General features: G+C 37.8%; 1 protein-coding gene and 1 long non-coding RNA gene across 3 annotated transcripts in view; one reads left to right on the forward strand and one right to left on the reverse strand.

The window, feature by feature from the left end:
- The window catches only part of LOC100540219 (laminin subunit alpha-3), a 66,304-nt gene extending 49,827 nt beyond the window's left edge, over nt 1-16,477 (forward strand). Inside the window, exons 39-58 of the mRNA XM_031552836.1 lie at nt 212-388; nt 2,310-2,461; nt 2,560-2,722; nt 3,205-3,338; nt 3,785-3,935; nt 5,248-5,367; nt 6,292-6,416; nt 6,740-6,860; nt 8,033-8,173; nt 8,934-9,064; nt 9,930-10,061; nt 10,982-11,126; nt 11,413-11,576; nt 11,964-12,153; nt 12,789-12,938; nt 13,431-13,590; nt 13,725-13,852; nt 15,050-15,143; nt 15,486-15,605; nt 15,782-16,477. Coding sequence (XP_031408696.1) covers nt 212-388; nt 2,310-2,461; nt 2,560-2,722; nt 3,205-3,338; nt 3,785-3,935; nt 5,248-5,367; nt 6,292-6,416; nt 6,740-6,860; nt 8,033-8,173; nt 8,934-9,064; nt 9,930-10,061; nt 10,982-11,126; nt 11,413-11,576; nt 11,964-12,153; nt 12,789-12,938; nt 13,431-13,590; nt 13,725-13,852; nt 15,050-15,143; nt 15,486-15,605; nt 15,782-15,927 — 2,844 coding nt within the window. The 3' untranslated portion in view covers nt 15,928-16,477. The remainder of the gene's footprint in view (nt 1-211; nt 389-2,309; nt 2,462-2,559; nt 2,723-3,204; nt 3,339-3,784; nt 3,936-5,247; nt 5,368-6,291; nt 6,417-6,739; nt 6,861-8,032; nt 8,174-8,933; nt 9,065-9,929; nt 10,062-10,981; nt 11,127-11,412; nt 11,577-11,963; nt 12,154-12,788; nt 12,939-13,430; nt 13,591-13,724; nt 13,853-15,049; nt 15,144-15,485; nt 15,606-15,781) is intronic.
- Nucleotides 16,471-20,305, reverse strand: part of LOC104910292 — a 16,924-nt gene continuing 13,089 nt past the window's right edge. For both annotated transcript variants that reach the window (XR_004159242.1, XR_004159241.1), the window contains 3 exons: nt 19,170-19,314; nt 18,511-18,656; nt 16,471-17,144 (listed from right to left, as the gene is read on the reverse strand). This is a non-coding gene — a long non-coding RNA (uncharacterized LOC104910292). The remainder of the gene's footprint in view (nt 17,145-18,510; nt 18,657-19,169; nt 19,315-20,305) is intronic.

Raw genomic sequence — 20,305 nt, forward strand, 5'->3', positions numbered from 1 at the left:
AGTAAAAAAAAAAAAAAGTGCTGTGTTAAGTTTTGAAAATATGGAATATAGTATTATCCATTCTGTTTCCTAGTTATATTGTTTGGTATGATCAGAGTCTAAATCTTTTGTGACTGGTAGTAGGTAGGTTACTTAGCGATTGAATAGTGAAATAAGTAGAAGCAGTAGTAATAGATACTTCTGAAATATTGAATTTTATTTTTCTTAACAGGTTGCTATTCCTATGAGGTTCAATGGCAGCTCTGGTGTAGAGGTTCGACCTCCAAGCAACCTTGAAGATTTGAAAGCCTATACTTCACTTACTTTTTTTCTCCAAAGACCTCAGGAAAGATTAGGTGTCCCCCAGAGGGCATCAAATAAGTTTGTATTGTACCTGGGCAATAAAGATGTAGGTATATTCTAAAATGTAATTTGATTTTTAGAACAAGCAACATGCTTTAAGGATTAGATGGGAGAGAATTTTTTTTGACTGAAGTTCATAGCCACTGATAGCCGCCCTTTTTTTAATAATTGCCATTATGTGGTGGAATAAGTATTTTGTGAAGAATAGTTCATTCCTCCACTGGCAAGCCAACTTACTGAGTGATTGACTGCTCATCTCTTTGATATTTTGCTGTTTAGCTCCTCTGGAATTTATTTCTCAGTCATAAATATTATCATACTGTCTTGTCAAAGCTATCAGCTTTTGCAGTAGTCAGCACAAACAACATGACCCTACTCCCACTTCTTTGGCTCTTATTGTAGCACATATGATTGTGAGTTTCTCTTCTGGTTACAAAAAAAGGGTCAGTTCCCCTTCAGCTCTTAATTTCTCTTCTGAATATGCAGAATAATACAGAGTTGCTTGTGCATTCGTGCTTGCTCAGGAACCATCATTTTAAAAATATCCTGCAACGAGGTTCCTAACAATGTGTTTTCAGTTCTTGTTTGCAATTGTTTCTCTAGTGAGTCTCATTCATATACAGAAAGCTGATAAAAGTAGTTGTGCTATATAGACTCTCACCTTTTTATTCCCTGATAAAAAGGATGTCCTATTCAGAGAAGGGCAACAAAGCTGTGAGGGGTCTGGAGCACAAGTCTCATGAGGAATGGCTGGAGTAACTGGAATTGTTCAGTCTGGAGAACAGGAGACTCAGAGGGAGATCTTATTGCTCTCTTCAACTGCCTGAAAGGATGTTGTGGTGTGGTAGGAGTAGGCCTCTTCTCCCTCATAACTAGTGGTAGAACTAGAGGGAATGGCTCAAGATGTTCCAGATGAATTTCAGGTTGGACATTAGGAAAAATTTCTTCTCTGAAAGAGTGATGAGGCTCTGGAACAGGCTGTGAAGAGTGGTGGTTGAGACTCCATCTCTGGAGGCTTTCAAGAAATGGTAAATGGGATACTAAGGAAATTGGTTTAGTGAGGAAATATTGGTGGTAATTGGGTGGTTGGACTGGATGATCTTGGAGGTCTTCTCCATTCTGTGATTCCATGATTCTAAGTCAACTTAGTAGGAACTGAGTGTTGACTGAGTGCTGTTCCTAGCATCTATTTATTTTATGAATGTTGCATCTAAATTTTTAGTAAAGCCATGTTTTCATGGCTTTAGCTGGAAGATGTTACAGAATTGAGAACTACCTTAACTTTTATAGCTTTTTATGTTACAAAAAAGCCATGCATGTCTCTTCAGTTAATTTATAACCATACTCTCTGAATCAGTGCAATGCATCATTCATTAAGGTAGCACAGCACATCTGACTACAATTTAGAATAGAATAAAATAGTTAAAACAGAAGGGGCCTGATAGGATCATTGAGTCCAACTGCCTGAACAATTCACGGCTAACCAGAAGTTAAAGCATATTATTAAGGACATTATCCAAATACCACTTGAACACAAACAGGCATGGGGCATCAACAACCTTGTGAGAAAGCATGTTACAGTGTTTGTCTGTCCTCACAGTAAATCATTTTTTTCCTAATGTCCAGTCTGAATGTTCCCTGGCACAGCTTTGTGCCATTTCCACGCATCCTATCATTGCTTACTAGTGACAAAAGATTCATAGAATCATAGATTGGTACCTTCTCGTCCATTTCCCCTTCTCGGGAATTTGTAGAGAGCAATGAATAACCTGCTGGTCTCTTTTTCTCCAAACTATTTATTATTCCCAGAAAAAAACTGGTAAACTTAATAAAATTCTCATCATTGGGCAGGCAGATTGCTTTGTGACTCATTCACAGTATGATGGTGTCCCTGAGAAAGGGCTGTTGTATTCTAACTTCACTAACATTAGTCATTTATTAATGATTATTTGCTTTGCTGTTCTTAGGCTTCTAAGGGGTATATTGGTATGGCAGTAAAGGATGGTCATCTCACTTGTGTCTATAACCTGGGAGATCGTGAAGCAGAAGTTGTTGTGGAACCTCTTGTGATGGAAAGTGACACTGAGGAAGCCATTATGGATCAAGTTAAGCTTGAAAGGTATAAGATCCATAGCACACAACAGTCTTTTCCAAAACTTGCTTGGAATATCTTTTATTAGTGTGGTGTGATATTCTGCCTGCTTGTTTTGGTTTTAGAATTTACCAGTACGTGAAGCTGAATTACATCAAAGCAGCAACATCAACTTCTCCAGTGTTTGAAAAGCCTTTGACTGCAAATAGTGGAGATGGAAACACTCTCCTAAATCTTGATCCAAGCACTGTTGTCTTCTATGTTGGAGGATACCCAGCGGATTTTAGGGTACAAAGAGTCATTCAGTCTTTTGAAGAGATTTCTGTGTAAATCATTCTGTTACTCTTACAACTAAAGGTTGAAATTAGCAGTCTTTCAAAGACTATAAAAGTTTGATCATGCCAGCAGGAATAGGGTGAGCGCAAAGAAATGCTACTTCCTGCAGAAGCTGCCTGGCTTGCAGTTTGCTGGAAATCAAAGAAGGGAATATGATGGTTTTTATTCTTCCAAGCACGCCACGAAACCTGCCAGCCTGCTGAGTACTCTCCCCAATTCACTCATATGATTCTGCTTTAAATTGTGCTGCAGTGCTCCTGGGGTGGTATCAGATGGTTTGGTTATTATGTCCAGAGATACAATAATTTCTTAATGTTAGAATGACACATTCTGTGTCTTACTAATATTTGCAATAAGTCCTAGCAGTCACATGTCAATGTAAAATTTTGTCAGCTGATGTTAACAGCATGTTTTTTAATAACACTGTTTTTCAGCCTCCACGTAAGCTAGACTATCCTCATTATGAAGGCTGCATTGAATTGGACAACTTAAATGAGAATGTTATCAGTCTTTACAACTTCAAGAGGACATTTAATCTCAATACCACTGAAGTGCAACCCTGCAGAAGGTACGATACAGAGGTAGAGAGACTGATGGTTCTGTGACTTTATCAGAATTTTGTGTCTTTTAACATCCAGAAGCATAAGCACAGTAGTTATATGAATGATTTTTTTTCCTAAGTCTTAGTCATTAATACGTATAATAGAGGAAATCATCAGAGTTGGCGTGATTCACATCTACAGCAATCTCAGTCCATTGGACAACAATTTAAATGATAAAGTAAATCACTAATTATTTTAAAATGAGGTTTTTCCTCTCTAAAGATCATATGTAAAATTAATAGAAGCCAGTGGAAGGTTTTTTGTCTTTGCTTGGATTAGATAAGCTGACCCTGTTAGTGGCTCTGTACTAAATGCTTTAAATTCAGTTTTTTAAGAATGTTAATGACAGTAAGTCATGTGGTAGTAGATTTTACTCTTGTATATTCACACCTGTAACACTGAATTATTACAGGTATAAAGAAGAGTCTGACCAAAGCTATTTTGAAGGCACAGGTTATGCCAGCGTCACATCTAAAGAAACAAATGTAAATGTACCAATACGCTACGAGCAGACAATTCAGACTACTGCAGATGAAGGCATAGTGTTTTTTGCAGCAAATGAGGTAATGAAATGCTTCTGCCTTGTTTAGAGGTCTAAAGTTATTTTAAAAGTTCACTTACATGAGAACACATTAGATTTACTTACACGTAGGTTGATCTGAAAGTAAAGCTTCCATGGAAACTGCAACAGCAGCTACTAAGAGCACAATAACACTATTTAGTAGAGAAAATTCTCAGCTACGAAACACTATTTTTTAACATGCACTGATGCCAGCAATGAACAAGAATCTGCGTGCTGTGCTTATAAAAATCTGGACCAGTGGAGGTGACCTACTGTTTCACAACTGCTATGGCAGCATTGTTGCTAGGAAGATATTGCCCATGCAATCCATTTTTCATCTGCCTAAACAGGTTGAAGTCAGAAGATGCCAAATCTGGACTATGTGGTGGGGGTGGTAGGACAGTCCAGCCAAGCTTGGCAATGTGCTCCACAGTCTTCAAACTGGTATGAGGCCTGGTGTTATTGTGTTGCAGGAGAAAGGTTGCCATCTTCTCTGGCATGACTTTGGAGGTGTGAACCTTCATCTTGGTTAGCCTTGCGATGGAGCAGTCAGAGTTGATGTCTGGGTATTAGGAAATCCAGAAGGATCATTGCTTTCCTCTGATGTTGTGGGCCATTATCATAAAATAGGAGGCATTACTTTCAGAGCAGCCCTAGTAACTTCGGTAAAGTTGCTTGAAACTGTGATCTTAGTTCAAATGGCAGATGAGTAGATTCTGCTGGGTGTTCAATTGCTGAATACTGACTTTGACAAAGCTAACTGAAAATTGTTCTAAGTAGCTCTTCTGATAGGCAGTGCACAGGATTTGGACTTGGGTGACACAGGGAGGGTGCAACTTTGAATCAAACCAGTCTCAAAATACTGAAATCCACCAGAAGTGCAAGTGCTTTTTTTCTCGAATCTAGACTAAGGGAGAACATAGGAAGTGACATGGTGACACCACGGTCACTTATACCTGTGAAAATTGCTGAAGAACAGTAGTGATTCTGCTTATGTAATAGTATTATAGGAATGATAACTATTACTGTGATATCGTTTAGTAATATCTAAATTCTGTTGAGGTAAAAAGAAAATCAGTAAACATCCTGAAATGAGAAAAAGTCCTCTAGAGATTTGACAACTACATCTTGAGCTGATACTAGATCTGTTTGTAAGGTTTTTTAAGTATTTAAAATTAGTCTTCTAAGTTTCACTGTGCTTGGTTTTATGCTTTTAACCAGAATAAGATTGAATCAGCTAGATAGCTTCATTACAATAGTTCATGTGACACTGATATGAAATGTTGAACAGTTTGTGCTTTTTCTTGCTGCAGGATCAATACATCAGTGTCCTTATTAAAAATGGCCATCCGGTTTTTAGATACAAAATTGACTCTGAGCTTCCAAAAGAAATAGAAAACAATGTGACTTTAAATGATGGGATGTATAAACAAGTAAGTCATTTTAAACAACTGATTGATTGCTGTTTGTGGAAATCTGAATTCTCTTGAAGCTAAACCTTCTGTCGTAAAGAATTGTTGTCAAGTTTTGTGTTGAGGATTAGTTCGGATGCAAGCTTTTACTATTTACTGTTATGTTTTCCTGTGAGTAAATTTAGTTTTAATAGAGCAGTCTCCAAAGGATGAAGCCCTTTGTGACAGAACATTGCTTTATGTGAAGAGATCTGTGATCATGGCACACACACAAACGTTATTTTAATACTTAAGTTCGTGCTTTTTACCATATAAAGGTGTATTTCTTCAGAGGTTACTTAACAGTAACAGAGGTTACTTTTTCAAAGTCTTTGTGTTGTTGCTGACTTATTTAGCTTCAGTCTGGCTGTTTTGTAGAGCTACTAACATGAAATCCTAAAGACGTTGTTAAAATCTCTGATTGCTATTTTGATTTGTTCTCCCCCTTCCCCTTCTTACATTTCCAACTAGAAGTAGTGTAGGCTGCAGTGACTGCCTGGAAGAAATCTTAATGCTACTCTGGGCTGTTGCCTCCAGTCAGCTGACTGATCCAGCCTTTGCAGGAGGCAGCAGCCCCTGAATCTTCAACTGCAAGTGGAAGGCGATGTTTGAAATTAGGAATGTTGTCCTAAAAATACACCTCATCTAAGTATAATAAACTTCATCTCTTATTTGAATAGTTGAGCATTTTGTGTAGGCATTTGCTTTGACTAAATCCCTAAATTTTGCCAAGTACCTCTGAACTAGTGCTGCTATTCTGGTTCAGAGCAATAGTAAACAAGAGGAGGAAAAAAAAATTGTCCTACTCTTTAAATGTAATCTGCTATATCTTGCTCTTTGAATGTAATATGCTTAATAATTTTGTTCCTAGTAAGTGAAGTAATTCTCATTGTTCACATATTTCAGATTAGAATATTGATTGCCCGAAATAAGAATATTGTTCATGTCAGCTCTGATATTACAGCCAACATTAAAGTCTTTGATTTCACTAAATATTATCTCGGTGGAATTCCATCTTCTCTACGGAAACGGTGAGTAGCTATAAAAAGACTGTAGTACTTTGTGTGGTAAGTCCATCTAAACTCTTTCCTTAGACAAGTTCTTTCATGCTCTGTATTATGTATCACAATCATAATCTGTGATTTTTGGCTAATGGTCAGTTTGAGTGTGCCCTGTGGAGCAAGTTTTATCAGTATGAAGTATGTTTATGCAATAAAGATTACTCGTTTTATTTTTCTATTTCTTATATTGCTAGCAATTGTTGTTGTTGTATTGCCAGCATTGCTGCTGTACTGGTATCTGTTTTGAAATAGCAGGCTACTGAACTCTTTTTCCTTCCACTCCCTGAAACCAGCTTTGATATAACCGTACCTCCGTTCCGAGGCTGTATGAAGAATGTGAAAAACCCAAAGACTGCATCTGTTGTTTTTGATGAGACTGTTGGTGTCAGCAAAAAATGTTCAGATGACTGGAAGGTAAGTAAAAGCATTCTTTTAAAACGTTTGGTAAAGTTCATAGACTCTGGTTTGTCTGTAAAACCTGGACATTGTCTTGCTCATATCAAAAACCACCCTTGGTTATCAAGTGATGGTAAAGAAAGAAACCAACTGTAGTGTGAAGATACAAAGAGAAAGGAGCCTGCACTCCTGCTGTGATAGTTTGCTCCAGTACATAGTCCATCCTCTTAATACTGTATACTACTAAGAATTCACATTTACATTTGTTGGCCTCCAGTTGCTGTTACTGATTGGGCCAGAATATGTAGTCACTTAATAATTCTTAGGATCTTTCTTCTCGTTGAGGTGCTTGTGCTTCATAATTAAGTCACTTCTCAATCTTTTTTCCTTGACAGAGCTAAGCTTCCACTGCAGTCTCTCATAGAAAAGCAATTGCTCCACTCGTGTGTTGTGAAATCTCCTGTACACCCATGAGTTTTGTCACATTCCTTTTAAAATGGGACAGTGTGGCTTTTTCAGTGTTGTCTTACCCAATGCTGCGTGGAGAAATGAAAATTAACATGTCTGCTTCTACCTATTGCCATTTATGTGGTGCATGACCACATTTGTTCTTTCTCCTATGGCACTGTCCTGACATTTTCATTCCCTCTGTGGAATCTAAACCTTTCACAAACCAATTACTATACAGGTTATTTCTCCGTGCAGAAGATCTAGCCTTATTTCTCTTTCTGTGTCTGTATAACCTCCTATGTATTAAAAAGCATTTTGTTCATAAAGGCCCAGGTATGATCTGTCCTATGACTCATATAGCCTCAGATACGTAGATCATCTACATAGCTCAATGTGTACAAACCATTCCTCCAGCTGCTCACTTTTGCATTCTCAAATGTGAAAACTTAAAAACAAAACAAACAAACAAACAAACTCTCCTGTCAATGCAAACAGTAGAGATGAATGATGTGTTGTGCTCAGCTGCCCTCATCTCCCTGTAGAGCTTTGTACATCAGAGTTAATGATACTGGCATGCATTCAGTCTGTCTGTTCTATACTGGAATTTTGTACTTGCAGTTTGCCTTGTGTCTAGTTCAGGTTGGAGCTGCTTGCAATTATGTTGAATAGTGCTTTTGTTGTCCCCCATTGCCAATTCCTCAGATTGGAAGGAAAAATACTGAAATTGTTCTCTCTTTCAGCTTGTCAGATCTGCAGCTTTTTCCAAGAAGGGCACACTGAGCCTGAGTGCGGCGAGTTTCCCATTTCCCAGAGATTTCCAAGTTGGCTTTGGCTTTCGAACAATGACATCGACTGGAACACTCTTAAGTTACAATCTATGGGTATGAAACATGTTCAGCTTAGAATATGTGTTCATTTTTATTTCTGGATCAGTCATGTTTGTCTGTGACCATGTCAGTTTGTCATCACTACTAAGTTGTACATAGATTCCCGTATTTTAAGGCAAGAAATAGCTGGTATAAACATCTCTAGATGCTGTCATCTTGCATGTCGTAGGCCGGAGAAATTCATTCTGGCAATTTCTTCATTCATACAACAGCTAATTTCACAAGTAACTGATCCTTAACCTTGAGCGTTCTGTATCATAGCACCCCCATCCCAATAAGGTAACTGTTGCCTAATACAGTTGGCTGGAAATATTCTGAGTAAAACTGGCCTTCTGCCCATGCAAAAATGATACTGTGATCTGATATGCAGAGGAAAAGGCTGATTTGGGTCATGACCTGTCAAAAAGCAGGAAGGTTCAAGCAGAACATCATTCCTGCTGGCTGGAAGAGTAGATATGGAAGTACACACTTGATATTTAAGAAAAGAAAAACTGAGTCCTCTGGTTATTGTAAAAACAATTCAAAGAAGTATTTTAAATAACTACTTGGTCATTTAAGAGAGATTTTAAAATGTGAACTATATTAATCATAAAGAACTGGAAGTAAAATCTGGTACTAGATGACTGTGAAATGCCGTTTCAGTCTAAGAAAATTTCTCTTCCACAAGAGACCACAGAGAACTTTATTAATGATGATATAATTAAGAACTAAAGGCATCTGCATTTAAGGATTATTTTGTGCAATTCTTTTTTAGCCTAATATTCTTACTATCTATCTGAGCCCTGGCTTTGTAAATGCAAAGATAGGAGAGAATGAAATGAAAGTGAAGAAGGAGTATGAAGATGGGTCAATGCATTATGTGACAGTAACAAGAAAAGCTGACATGTGAGTCCAGTCCTTTATCTGAGTGTTTTATGTTGTAACTGGAGAAAGATTAAAATGTTGTCTGACTTGTAATTTGGGTATACAGGAGCAGAGCATGCTGAAATAATGAAGCAAAAGGAGATTTTTGGACAGTGGGTGTGCGTATAAGTATCTGTGATGTTTCAGCTGACATCAATATGCATGTCTTGTTTATTGAGTTTTGTCTACTTGTTAAACTGGAGCTTTGAAGCTCTTCCACTTCCCCATAGCCTTTACATATATCACTGTAAGTTAGGGGTGTATCTAACATACGTCCAGGATAAAGGTCCAGAGAAGAAGCTAATATTGTCTGTTTTTTCAGTCGTGATCTATTTCATAGATATCAGAAAAGTAAATTTACAGGAAAGCTCCTAAGTCTCATTGATTTCTGTGCCACACATAAATTGAAATAAGTGCTCATTACAGAGGAAAGTTTTGAATAATTGTAACTTTGGATAATTATAACTTTCAACATTATCTGTACTTGCTGCTGCTAATGTGTTAAGTGCGCCGTTTTGATACAAAGAACAAAATCTTATCCTGTAGCTGTCAGTGAGAGTTTTCAAGAATTTCATTTGGATCAGGATTTCACTGTAGGACTGAAGGACTAAAGACAGCCCTTGCTCAATATCTACCACCAAAAAGCAGAGTAATTTCACATAAGTTAATTGCAGTATAAATTTTTATGGAAAGAATCCTAAAAGTAAACAAATGAAGCTCTAGTGTATTTACAATGTAATGAGAAAACACATCAGTCAAATGTTTCTTTTTTAAATATATATTTCATTCAAATTCATGGATGTATTTCTTTAGGTTTCATGCTTATTTTTCTTTGCCTTTTTTTCAGAGTAAAACTGCTGGTTGATGATGATCTTGATTCAAAATCATTTGACTTTCTGAAGTCACAGACGTTCATTCAACCTATAAGATTTGGTGGAGATGATTTTGAAGGTTGCATCTCAAATGTTTTTATAGAAAGGTACTTGGCCTGGTAGATTTCAGTTCCATAGCTTTTTGTCTTGTGTTCCTTTTCAAATCACATGAAAGATACTTTTTTCTAAATTGCTTTTCTTCTACATGTATGAAACCTTCATGAATGTTTAACTCTGTTGCCCCATAGTATTTTCTAATCCAGACAGTCAATCAACTTGTAATTAAATCTGCTGTTCATATGTAGTGGAATTTTTGTCTGAAACAAGTTCAGGTTCTGCTCCCAGCTCTACCACTCTTCTCACAGAAAATGACGGGCAAGGAGTTTCACTGCGTTTTCTCGATTGTAAAGTATTTTGTAATTTAATCATTAAAGATGCTCCGTGTGACCTATAAAATGATAGTATTATTTAATAATATTCTTTATTCACAAAGGAAATTGGTGTTGACAGTCTTTCTGATAATTTGGCTTTAGTACCAGAACTGCTTATTAAGTTGTGATGGGCCTTATGCTTTGACAGCTCTCACTACAATGTCTAATTTGCACAGGGGGTAAATTACTGTTTCCTTTTTTTCCTTGATCTGCCTGGCTATGCACATAGTAACGAGTAAAATTTCATTGTCTGCTCCAGAAATCAAGACTGCTTTTATTAATGCTCATTTCTGTTTAAGTAGATATCTTTTAGTACAGAAGAGTGTGTTTAGAAGAGATGAGAAGGAAGCATCATAATTCGGATTATTTTTTTGTTTTGTTTTTAAGCCTAAAAGGAAATGGGCAGAAGTAGGACAAACGGGAATACTTTTTGCAGTGTTGAATGTAAATTTTTCATCAAAAGATGAAAATTGGCATTTTAACATCAGGTCACTGGGAAATCCATTTTGTACAGAACACAGTTTTACAGTATGTAGTTGATTACATTAGAGTAAAGGTATACTGTGTCACAGAACTTATCGCTTTCATCACTCTAGGACAGGTCAGCTCCCTGAGGTTCAAAATCTCATGAATTTTACTGCAAAGACTGATGTATCCCTTGGAGCTTGCCACCAGTATGAGAACCTTGAACCAATGCTGCTGAAAGAATTCAAAAATCCACTCAGGTTTAAGATGCTCAAGGTATGCCTGTTTTTACTGTCGTCTTCACTCTGTGTTGATGCTGAGGCTTTGTCTGCACAGCCATGATTTATAGACCCCTATATTACTCTTTGCCTTCCATCTCACTTCTGAATCAGTTTCTCTTTGTGTTGAAGTTCCACACAAAATCTATACTTGCTCAAGAATGAGAACAGCTTCTCTGTCATTTAGAGAAGGGCACTGACTGCCTCAGTTCGAAATTCTTGTGTAGATCAAATTTATTATTTTATCTTCACCCATAGTAAAATGTTTTGATTCTGTCTCCCAGGATGAAAAATACTTTGATCGTTTGATGTATCCTAATGTACAGCATGACCAGCAAAACTATACTTTATTAACTCAGTTAAATGTCAACAGTGAGGCATATCTCCTTGGAAACACCCCCAACAGTTTTATATCCTACATGTTTTCTTCATCTGCACCTATGGACAGGTAATACAAATATTATCTCTTCACCTTCCAATACTTGAATCTTCAAAGCTGCTTGAATCTGTAAGTGCTAAAAGCCAGGATTCTTAGTTCTGTTTACATCTTTTGGCACAACAGAATAGTGATTGTACAGGTTCAGGATTTTCTTTTTCCATACTTCCCCACACTATGTAGATTGGCTTGGATATGGTGGGCAGCTATGGTGCATATTGATGCCAAGTTCTAAGCCTGAGTAAGTCAACTTTAATTCACACAGAACACTGTGATTCCACCCAAAATGTCTTCTGCATTTCGCAAATTGAGTTTCACTGGTGCTTTTCTGGTGAACAGGGAGAATACAACACCTGACAAAATAGACATGTGTTTGAGTATGCTTACTTTCCGCTACAGGTTACATTTTTCTGTGGATATACGAACTCGATCATCAAGAGGATTAATAATTTTTATGGAAGGAAAGTCTGAGAACTCTTACACAGCTCTCCACATTTCAAAAGGACGTTTTGTCTTTTCGCTTGGTTCTGGAAGAAGACGAATCAAAATCAAAACTAGTGTTAAATACAATGATGGACAATGGCATACTGTAAGTAGTATGACACGAACCACGTTAAACCATGAGTAGCGTTCAGCAGGCACAGTCTGAATTTCTAAGTTATTAGGTAGAGACATGGAAGAAAAAGTGAAAGTGTTCCTTGTGGTGATCTGAAGTCAGTTCATTTGCCTTGAAGCTTATGTGACTGACAGGTCTCTGTTATGAGAGAACTTGCAGAGACTGATAGTCTCACCATTATTTTCAGTTTAAATATTTCAACATCTCCTAAACAGATCACGAAGATGCAGAATACAGTGAGGTGTTTGGGTCAGGCAGAATTCTGATTTCAGTCACACACAGTGTGTGTGGAGTGTGTGGAATGTGGAGTGACTCCATTTGCAAGCCCCAGCAAGATGACCAGAATCCAAATCTCTGACAATCTGAATGATTGACTTGCAAGATGCTCCTGGTTTTTAAATCATCTTGATATTCAGTTGAAGTATCTTATTTATCCCCTTCCATTTCTACTTTTGCTAGTTTCAGATTATCCTGAAAATATTCTCTCTGTACTGTCTATGATTCACTTTTTAAAAGCACAGTTTTTCAGTTGCTGTTTGGTACACTAGCTGTAATGGCTTTCACTGGCATTGGGGTTTCTCATTCTATTATTTTTGTACCCTTAAAAGGTGGTATGTGGCAGAGATGGGGAGAATGTCCTCCTGGTTGTTGATGGTCTGAGGGCTCAGCATGGAAGATTAGGAAGATTAGCAAGAGATTCCACCGCTGACATTAAGCCACCAGTCTACCTGGGAGGGCCACCATTGCTGAAAAGACAGGTAAAGAGCTGATGCAGGCACCTCTACACACTCCCCAAGCTGTACTGATTACATGCACAAGTGTTAATATGAAGGACTTCCGTGTTGAAAAGCTTTAGTAGACATTTCCAAGCACTGACTGAGCACCTGAATATTAACGTGAAATGTGTGTTGCTCCTTTTACTTTAAGAATTAGACAATTAAGACAAGTTAAAATAAACAGCCTTTTAGGAAACGTTGTACTTGAGATCTCACAACTCCCATTGCGCTGAAACATCATTAGGAAATATCTGTGCTGCAAGCAGGAGTTACATCAACTCAAATTCAGCTCTTACTGTAATGTTTAAAGCACTTTTAATTGCCAGGTGTCTTTTCACTGCATCAAACTGGGGTTTAGGTACCTTAATGATAGGTGGCTGTCTATAGTCCAACAATACAAAAGATCTAATGGGTAGTCTTACTAAAAAGATGGCCATCATGCTTTGGTATTCATGTTTTGAAACATGGTTTCAGAATATACCAATGAAGAGTTTCAAGGGTTGCCTGAGGAATTTTAAAATGAATGGAAAAGTCATGAACGCACCTCAGCAAAAAAAGGATGTGCTTCCCTGCCTGGATGCTCCCATGGAGATGGGGATTCATTTCTTTAAGGAAGGAGGATACGTTGCTGTTGGTAAGCTATGTAGAGGTTATGTTGTATAGAATTACGCCTTAAATGTGTGTGTATGAGTGTAGAAGGATGTTTTCTGTATGTATTTTTATGATGATTTCCAGTTATTCCTCTATCCACTCTTTAACTCTCCACAGGTAATTTGCAAATGAGCTTAGATTTTAGGATTGTATTTGCCATTCGTCCAGGGAGTTCAACAGGTGTACTCCTCCATTCTGGAACCAAGCCAGGCAATTACTTGACTATTTACATGAAAGAAGGAAAGGTAAGAACAGGCTGCGATTCCGTTACAGCTGTATTACCCTCATTCAGCAGGGAGGAGTTTTGACTTTGAACTCTGGGCTTATATATTATGTTTGTCTCCAGGTTTAACACTGAACAACTTCTTTAGAGTGGTTTAAAATCACTGCATAGAAAATTAAGCATTTAACCTGTCTCTGTGCCTACACTACCAGATTCCATTGTGTGCACACTAGCTCACACGTTTTCTTCACCTATTAGCAGGAGGGCACAGTCTTCATTTTTTCAGGCTTTTCTTGATACTGTATAATCTAGTGGGATCATACTCTATACAAAACTGTGTCTCCCAGATTTGCTTCCAAGCTACTTCTCTAGTTGCCAGGTGTGTCAAAATGTTGATTTTTTTTTTTTATTTTGGCATTTTTTTATAATGTGATAGCCTCAGAATCTGAATTTTGGACCACAAAACCATTGTGCTTGGTTCTGTAAAGACCTGTAAATAAAAAGATGTCTCTGCTCAACAGAACACAAAAGCACATAGAAGCAGGGGCACCAACAGCTGGGAAGCACTTATGGATGAGATCAGACACTCTTTTTCAGCAGTAACTTAGATTCATGCTGGCTGTTAGCATGGATAGGATGCAATAGGAAGTAATAACAGGTCAATGAAACACCATCAGAGGAACCTGATAGAAAACAGGTTTCAGCATATCAGCTACTTGGCCATTACCAAAACAGAGGAGGATGTTGATGACAAATAGCCTGCTTACAAGGAATAAGGAGAAAGATGTGAGAAAACACAAGCAGATTCTTGTTGGAGATGTCATAGTAAGTAATCAGGCTGCAAGCTTCCTGAGTGAATTACAAGTAGACCAAATTATGTGAAGGTCCAGAGAAATATATTGCAGTGATTCTCTCTGGAGATGTGAAGTGTGTAGGTGACTGCTTTGGGAATGGAAAAGTAGGTGTAGAAGAAAAGACTTTGATGCAGAGAGATTATTTCAAAACCATTAAAACCATTTTGTAAGATGTATTTTTGCTTTTAAAGCTTGTAAAATATTCGTTCCTGAGATTCTGCTAGGAGAACTTCTGGAATAGGTATACAATGACTGACTCTTAAACTCAGTGAAACCTAGCCCTCCACAAGTTCAATAAATTACTTAAATTACTGTATTTTTCTGTTCCTTTCTTTGCGGTAACTTAACCCCAAACTGTTTTACAGGTCATTGCTGCTGGAAGTGGTAGAGCTGGAGAATTCCAGACATCAGTCACACCTCAGCAATCTCTGACTAATGGACAGTGGCATACAATCACAGGTATGTTGTATCACACCAGATCTTCTGAAACTTGGAAAGAAGGGTGAGCACAGAGCATTGCAGGCACAGATTTTTAGTTCATCATTTTTTCTCTTATTCTTAAAGCACTCTTAAGAACAATGTGTTTTGTATTAATTCAAGGCTTTACATAAGAGGGCTTTTTTTGGCTGAATTTAGCCCCAGAATACCTAGATGTGTCAATCTGACTTTGAATTGAAATGAAATCTATTTTTCCTACAAGTTAAATTTTAAGACTTTTCATGCTGGTTTAAAATAGTGTCCTAGCTGGTTGATTCTTCAATAGAGTTGAGAAAGAGCTCTCATTTACTTGTTTCTTTGCAGTCTCTCAGAAGGTGAACACTGTGCAGCTAGAAGTAGGCACAGAGAGTAACTACACCATTGGACATCCACCTTTCTCTCCTGAATATGTGCATCAGCCTCTCTACTTCGGCAAAATTCCAGGTAAATTATTGCTGCTTTGTTTTTTAATGTATCTACTAGCTTTTCTTCCTTTCTGAAACAAAAGTTCTGTTCATGCATTCAGTCCTACATCGTTCTTCCTCTTTTGAGAGCTTCACATTAGTTCATCTTTAAAATCCTTCTTGTTTTATTGACTTTATCCTTCTACCTCGTTGTAGCAAACTTGGACTCACAATGGCTTCCAGTCAAAGATCCGTTTTTCGGCTGTCTTCGGAATATTAGCATCAATGGCAAGCTTGTCTCCACCAAGAGAATTTCAGAGGTTCATGGGGCTGTGAGTTTGCGTGGGTGCCCGGCCATGTAACTTTGCTTGTACACTCATCAGGTTGGGTCTGCTGAAGTACTGTGTGAATTTATATCTTGTGGGTTCCCCTTTTGCTGCTTGCTGTGTCACGGAGTAGTTGGTAAGAAAATGAATCCTTTGGATGTGGATTGCGCCAAAGCAAGTTTGAAGTATCGGCTTTAATTAACTCCCTATTAAATGTCATTGATTTCCGGGGTAATCCATTGTGCCTTTGGAAACACATGCAGAAAAAGGAATTGTATATACCTTGCTGGGTCAAATTCTGCTCTCACCCACAACAGCATATAGTTGTGTGGAATTCCAGTGTCTTAATTTCAGGAATTTGCCTTAATGCTAATCTTGAGAGCAAATATGATCCACCGATGTAAAGAAATTTATAAAAATATAAGTCTCTTTGGATTGATGAACAGAATTTTTATACAGAAATGTACATTAATGTTAAAAATAATAATATAAATGGAGTTTGAAGCACTTTAAGGAGTGAAACTCGGAGTTTGTTGAAATACTAGAAATTCTGGAACCAAATAAAAGCAGTATGTTCTTAAGGCCATCCATTTTCTTGCCTGGTTATTTTAATCCAGTATTTCTTGTCCTTTTTTCAGACACCTAAATCCAGCTTGCTTTATACAAGTAGTTCTGTAGCTTTAAGGATCTGGTTTGTCTGGATAAGCAGCAGTCCGTCATTGTTGCTTCTTAGAATTCTGTCATCTAAAAACCTCAGAATTTTTTCTTGTAAGCTTCTTAGCCAAACGTTTCTTCCATTGATTTTCTTTCTGATTAAATGAAGGCAAGTTAGATTATGAGCAGTAGTTGCACATTCTGCAATTCACACTTGAGAACTGCAGGATGAAAACAGCCAGACTGTGTTCTTTGATATTCACATCTTTGCACCTGATCATGATCCATGGTGGATTTCTAAATACAGAGTTGGCCCAAATAAACTTGACAGGGCTTCTCCTTTCTCTGTCCTTGTACTTGTAGCTGCAGGTCTTGGGGTGGGATGGCTGTCAGAAAACTCTTCACGCAAAGTCCTGCAGTCCTTATCTTCTACAGCAACTCCATGGTGCAGAGGGTTCTCAGCTACAGAGCTACTCTGCAGGAATCAGATGGGGTGAAAGCGAGTGGGGTTGAGGTCTTTAAGCAAGCAGAGGATGGCACATGAGGGGGGACCCCTTCTGTCTGCAGATGCTGCAGAACCACTTCTCCTCTGTGGCAGCCTGTCATGTGGAAAAGGAATACCCAACTGCCTGGATGAGTTGGATTGGGAAATCTTATCAGAGAGCAACAACCAAATCTTTTCTATACCTGATGCTTTTGAAGTTACCCCCTGCTTTTGAAGTACATTGTTAAATATTCAGATGACCAAAAGTGAGGAAATTTTCATTTTATTTGCTGGCCTTAGCTGGAACTGATAATTCTTATGAGGACAAAGAAAAAACAGTTAAACTTAATCGAGATATCCTCTAGTAATATTTCAATATCTCCTGCCCATCAGACTTCTCTCTGAAGCAGGTTTTCCCTAGTCACCAAAAAAAAAAAGAGCCTTTTCTCTTCTCCACGCAGAAGTGAATACAGCAAAGATGTTTGCATCATAACTTGGAGCCAGGCCTGGATTTCAATTCCCTTCCATTTGATTTTATTTCGTCAGAACTAGTTTTAATGCTGATAGAAAATAAAAATGTAAGACCTCAGTAAATCTATGGTGTAGTAACCAGTAAGTGTCAATCTTAATACATAACGACAAAGTTGGAAAGCCCCCCAGATTTTCAAGGTGGCTTGTTTTCTCTCCTCCGTGAAATTTCAGTTGTGAAGACATCTTTTGTTCCAGGTTCACCAGAAAAGATCTCTGGTAGAATAAACAGTTTCCCCAATGCACTGCAGACCAGAACTGACCAAATGTACTAAAATGGAACGTTAAGTGAATAAAAAGCAAAGTGAGCCTTGGGTAGACCTTCTGTCATGTTATTTTTATTCTTATAAATAGTATTTCCAAGGCTTTCATCATTTGAGTATTGGCATTTGCTAGTTACTTCCATATATTATTTACCTCTTTTGACTATACTACTTCATATAGACCCCTAAGTCTATCAATAACTCTATTATAATAAAAGTAAATAAATCCCACAAGAGTCTTTTCCTCTCATTTTTTATTCTTTAGTCATCTTTACTATTTGCAATTTAAGCCTTTAAGTAATGCTAATATTTTAAATTGCAAAAACACTCAGCCTTGGCCATCCTTTCTAAGCCTGCATTATTACTCATCACATGTATTCAAGGGTGCAGTGGTATTACAGCCTGAAATTTTTTTCTGTTGTTCACCTTAAAAATAATAACAAAAAAAATTTATATTCCAGTGCCTGTTTGTTCCTCTTTCAATTCAAGCTTTTGAGGAAGATTTTGAAAAGTTTTATGGGGAAATATGAAATATAGTGCTCAATGCACAGTAAAGTACATAGCTGAATAATTGGGCACGTTAGTCATCGTGTCAACCTAAACACAGTTCTATTTGAATGGCACATTACATAAAGTGGGCAGATTGCCTTTCTAGACTAAACTGCATTGGTTTTGCTATTGCTCTCTTACCTGTGTAAGTATCAAGAGCAAAGGATTCTTCTCCAGTTAATTTGTATTAGATTCAATGGGAGCATGTTACCTCAGGTGGATGACACCAAGTCCAGTGAGTTCCCATTTATTACAATTATAAAAAAGCAGCCAAATGATAATGGGAGCTGAAAGACAGTTAGCAGAGCAAACAAAATGAAGTGGGTCAGAGGGCATTCTCAAAAGAAACATGGTTACTGTAGGAAAAGAAGTGTGTAAATACAAGGGAAATATAATTCACTCGCTGTTTATTAATGATGTTATTACTTCTGGCTCTAACAAACAAAAGTATCCCAGTGAAACATCTTCAGAGACTGCTTGAAGACTATGCTGCTGGCTGCTGTGGAGCTTTCTTGCAGAAGCAAAGCCCCCATGCTTTTACTTCAGTAGGAAGCAATGTGAGTTGCTCACTCTGTTTTTGTAACCGCTTGTTAGGAAGGGCTCCTGCCTGGAGCTTTGCCTCTTCTGAAGTCCCTGGGGAATTACTTGTTGGTTTGTTTGTTGTTTTTTCCATCCCCCTCTATTTCCTTTTTGCTCCTCATAAAACAGCGGCATAGCCTGGAAAATGTGGTCTCACTAAGAAATCTGTAAATGCATTGTGACTTTGTAAATGAGCTCAGGGCAGACTTTTTGCCTCTTACCATTCTCTTTGTGGTTTCCTCATTTAAACAACTTCAGCATCTTTCTCCAGTGATGTAAAGAAATTCAGGGCACTGTGGTCCAGTCTTCTGTAGATTTATCTTTGTTTTTATCTTTGTGTTCCAAAAATACACCAAATGGATGTCCCTGGCAAAAGGAAATGCTTTATGTTACAGGGAATAGTGCCATAATACTATGGTATAGCTGCACTTGGGGCATTAAGATTGCAAGATGTAAGCATAAACCTACTTTGCGTATCTGGCCCAGACATCCCAAAACCCCAAGAAGCTACTCGCTGCCAGAGTTGCACTGAAGCATCCTCTGAGTATAAAGAACTTAAATCAGAATAACCAATGAATTTTTATTTCTCTTGTCACTTTTTGGGACCCTCTGTAGCAATGAAATCAAGTTCTGACCTGTTTTCATGCCATGCTGTCTCTCCTGTTTTGCAGCTGGTAGCATTCAAAAACACCCATCTACTGCTACTTTACATCTCAGCCAATTACTGTATTTTTCTACAGGTTCTGAATGTGAAGCATATGTGAAGCATTCTGTGAGATGTAGCTTCTTTGTTAGGATGTCACCTCCTCACTGATAAAAATTGAGCATTATTACATGGGATGAAAAGACAGTTGGCATCCATGAGCTTTTGTCTCTGTTCAGATATATTTAACTTGGAACAGCAATGGGTTTCTCAGTTGTGCATGAGCCTACGCCAAAGATTCCCGTCACAGAACTGTGTGCTGCTAAGAATGAATAATTGCATGCATGAGAATCTTAGTTCTTCATAAATTAATAGGGAAGACAGCTGTCACTATTAGAATTTAAGCCTGGAAAAACTTTTCAGATCTAATTGTTGAGGCCTGAATTGATAACAAAGAGCAGTTTTAAAGTATACTGAAATAAATGGCTCTGTGTCCAGCTCTTGCAGACACAGTTGCAATTAACACTGTGTTAATAGCATAACTATTATGTTATTCTGAACATGGTTGTGGGCAGCTGGCTGTGGGTGTCTTGGTCAGTAGACCAGATGACCTCAACAAACTCAGCCCTTCTGTGGTTCTGAGCCAAGTTCTATCAGTATAAGTGTTTAATCAATGGATATACAGATGGTATATAGTCAATAGATATACAGATG

Source organism: Meleagris gallopavo, chromosome 3, assembly GCF_000146605.3.
Source record: "Meleagris gallopavo isolate NT-WF06-2002-E0010 breed Aviagen turkey brand Nicholas breeding stock chromosome 3, Turkey_5.1, whole genome shotgun sequence".
In the NCBI taxonomy this organism is placed as follows: Eukaryota; Metazoa; Chordata; class Aves; order Galliformes; family Phasianidae; genus Meleagris; species Meleagris gallopavo.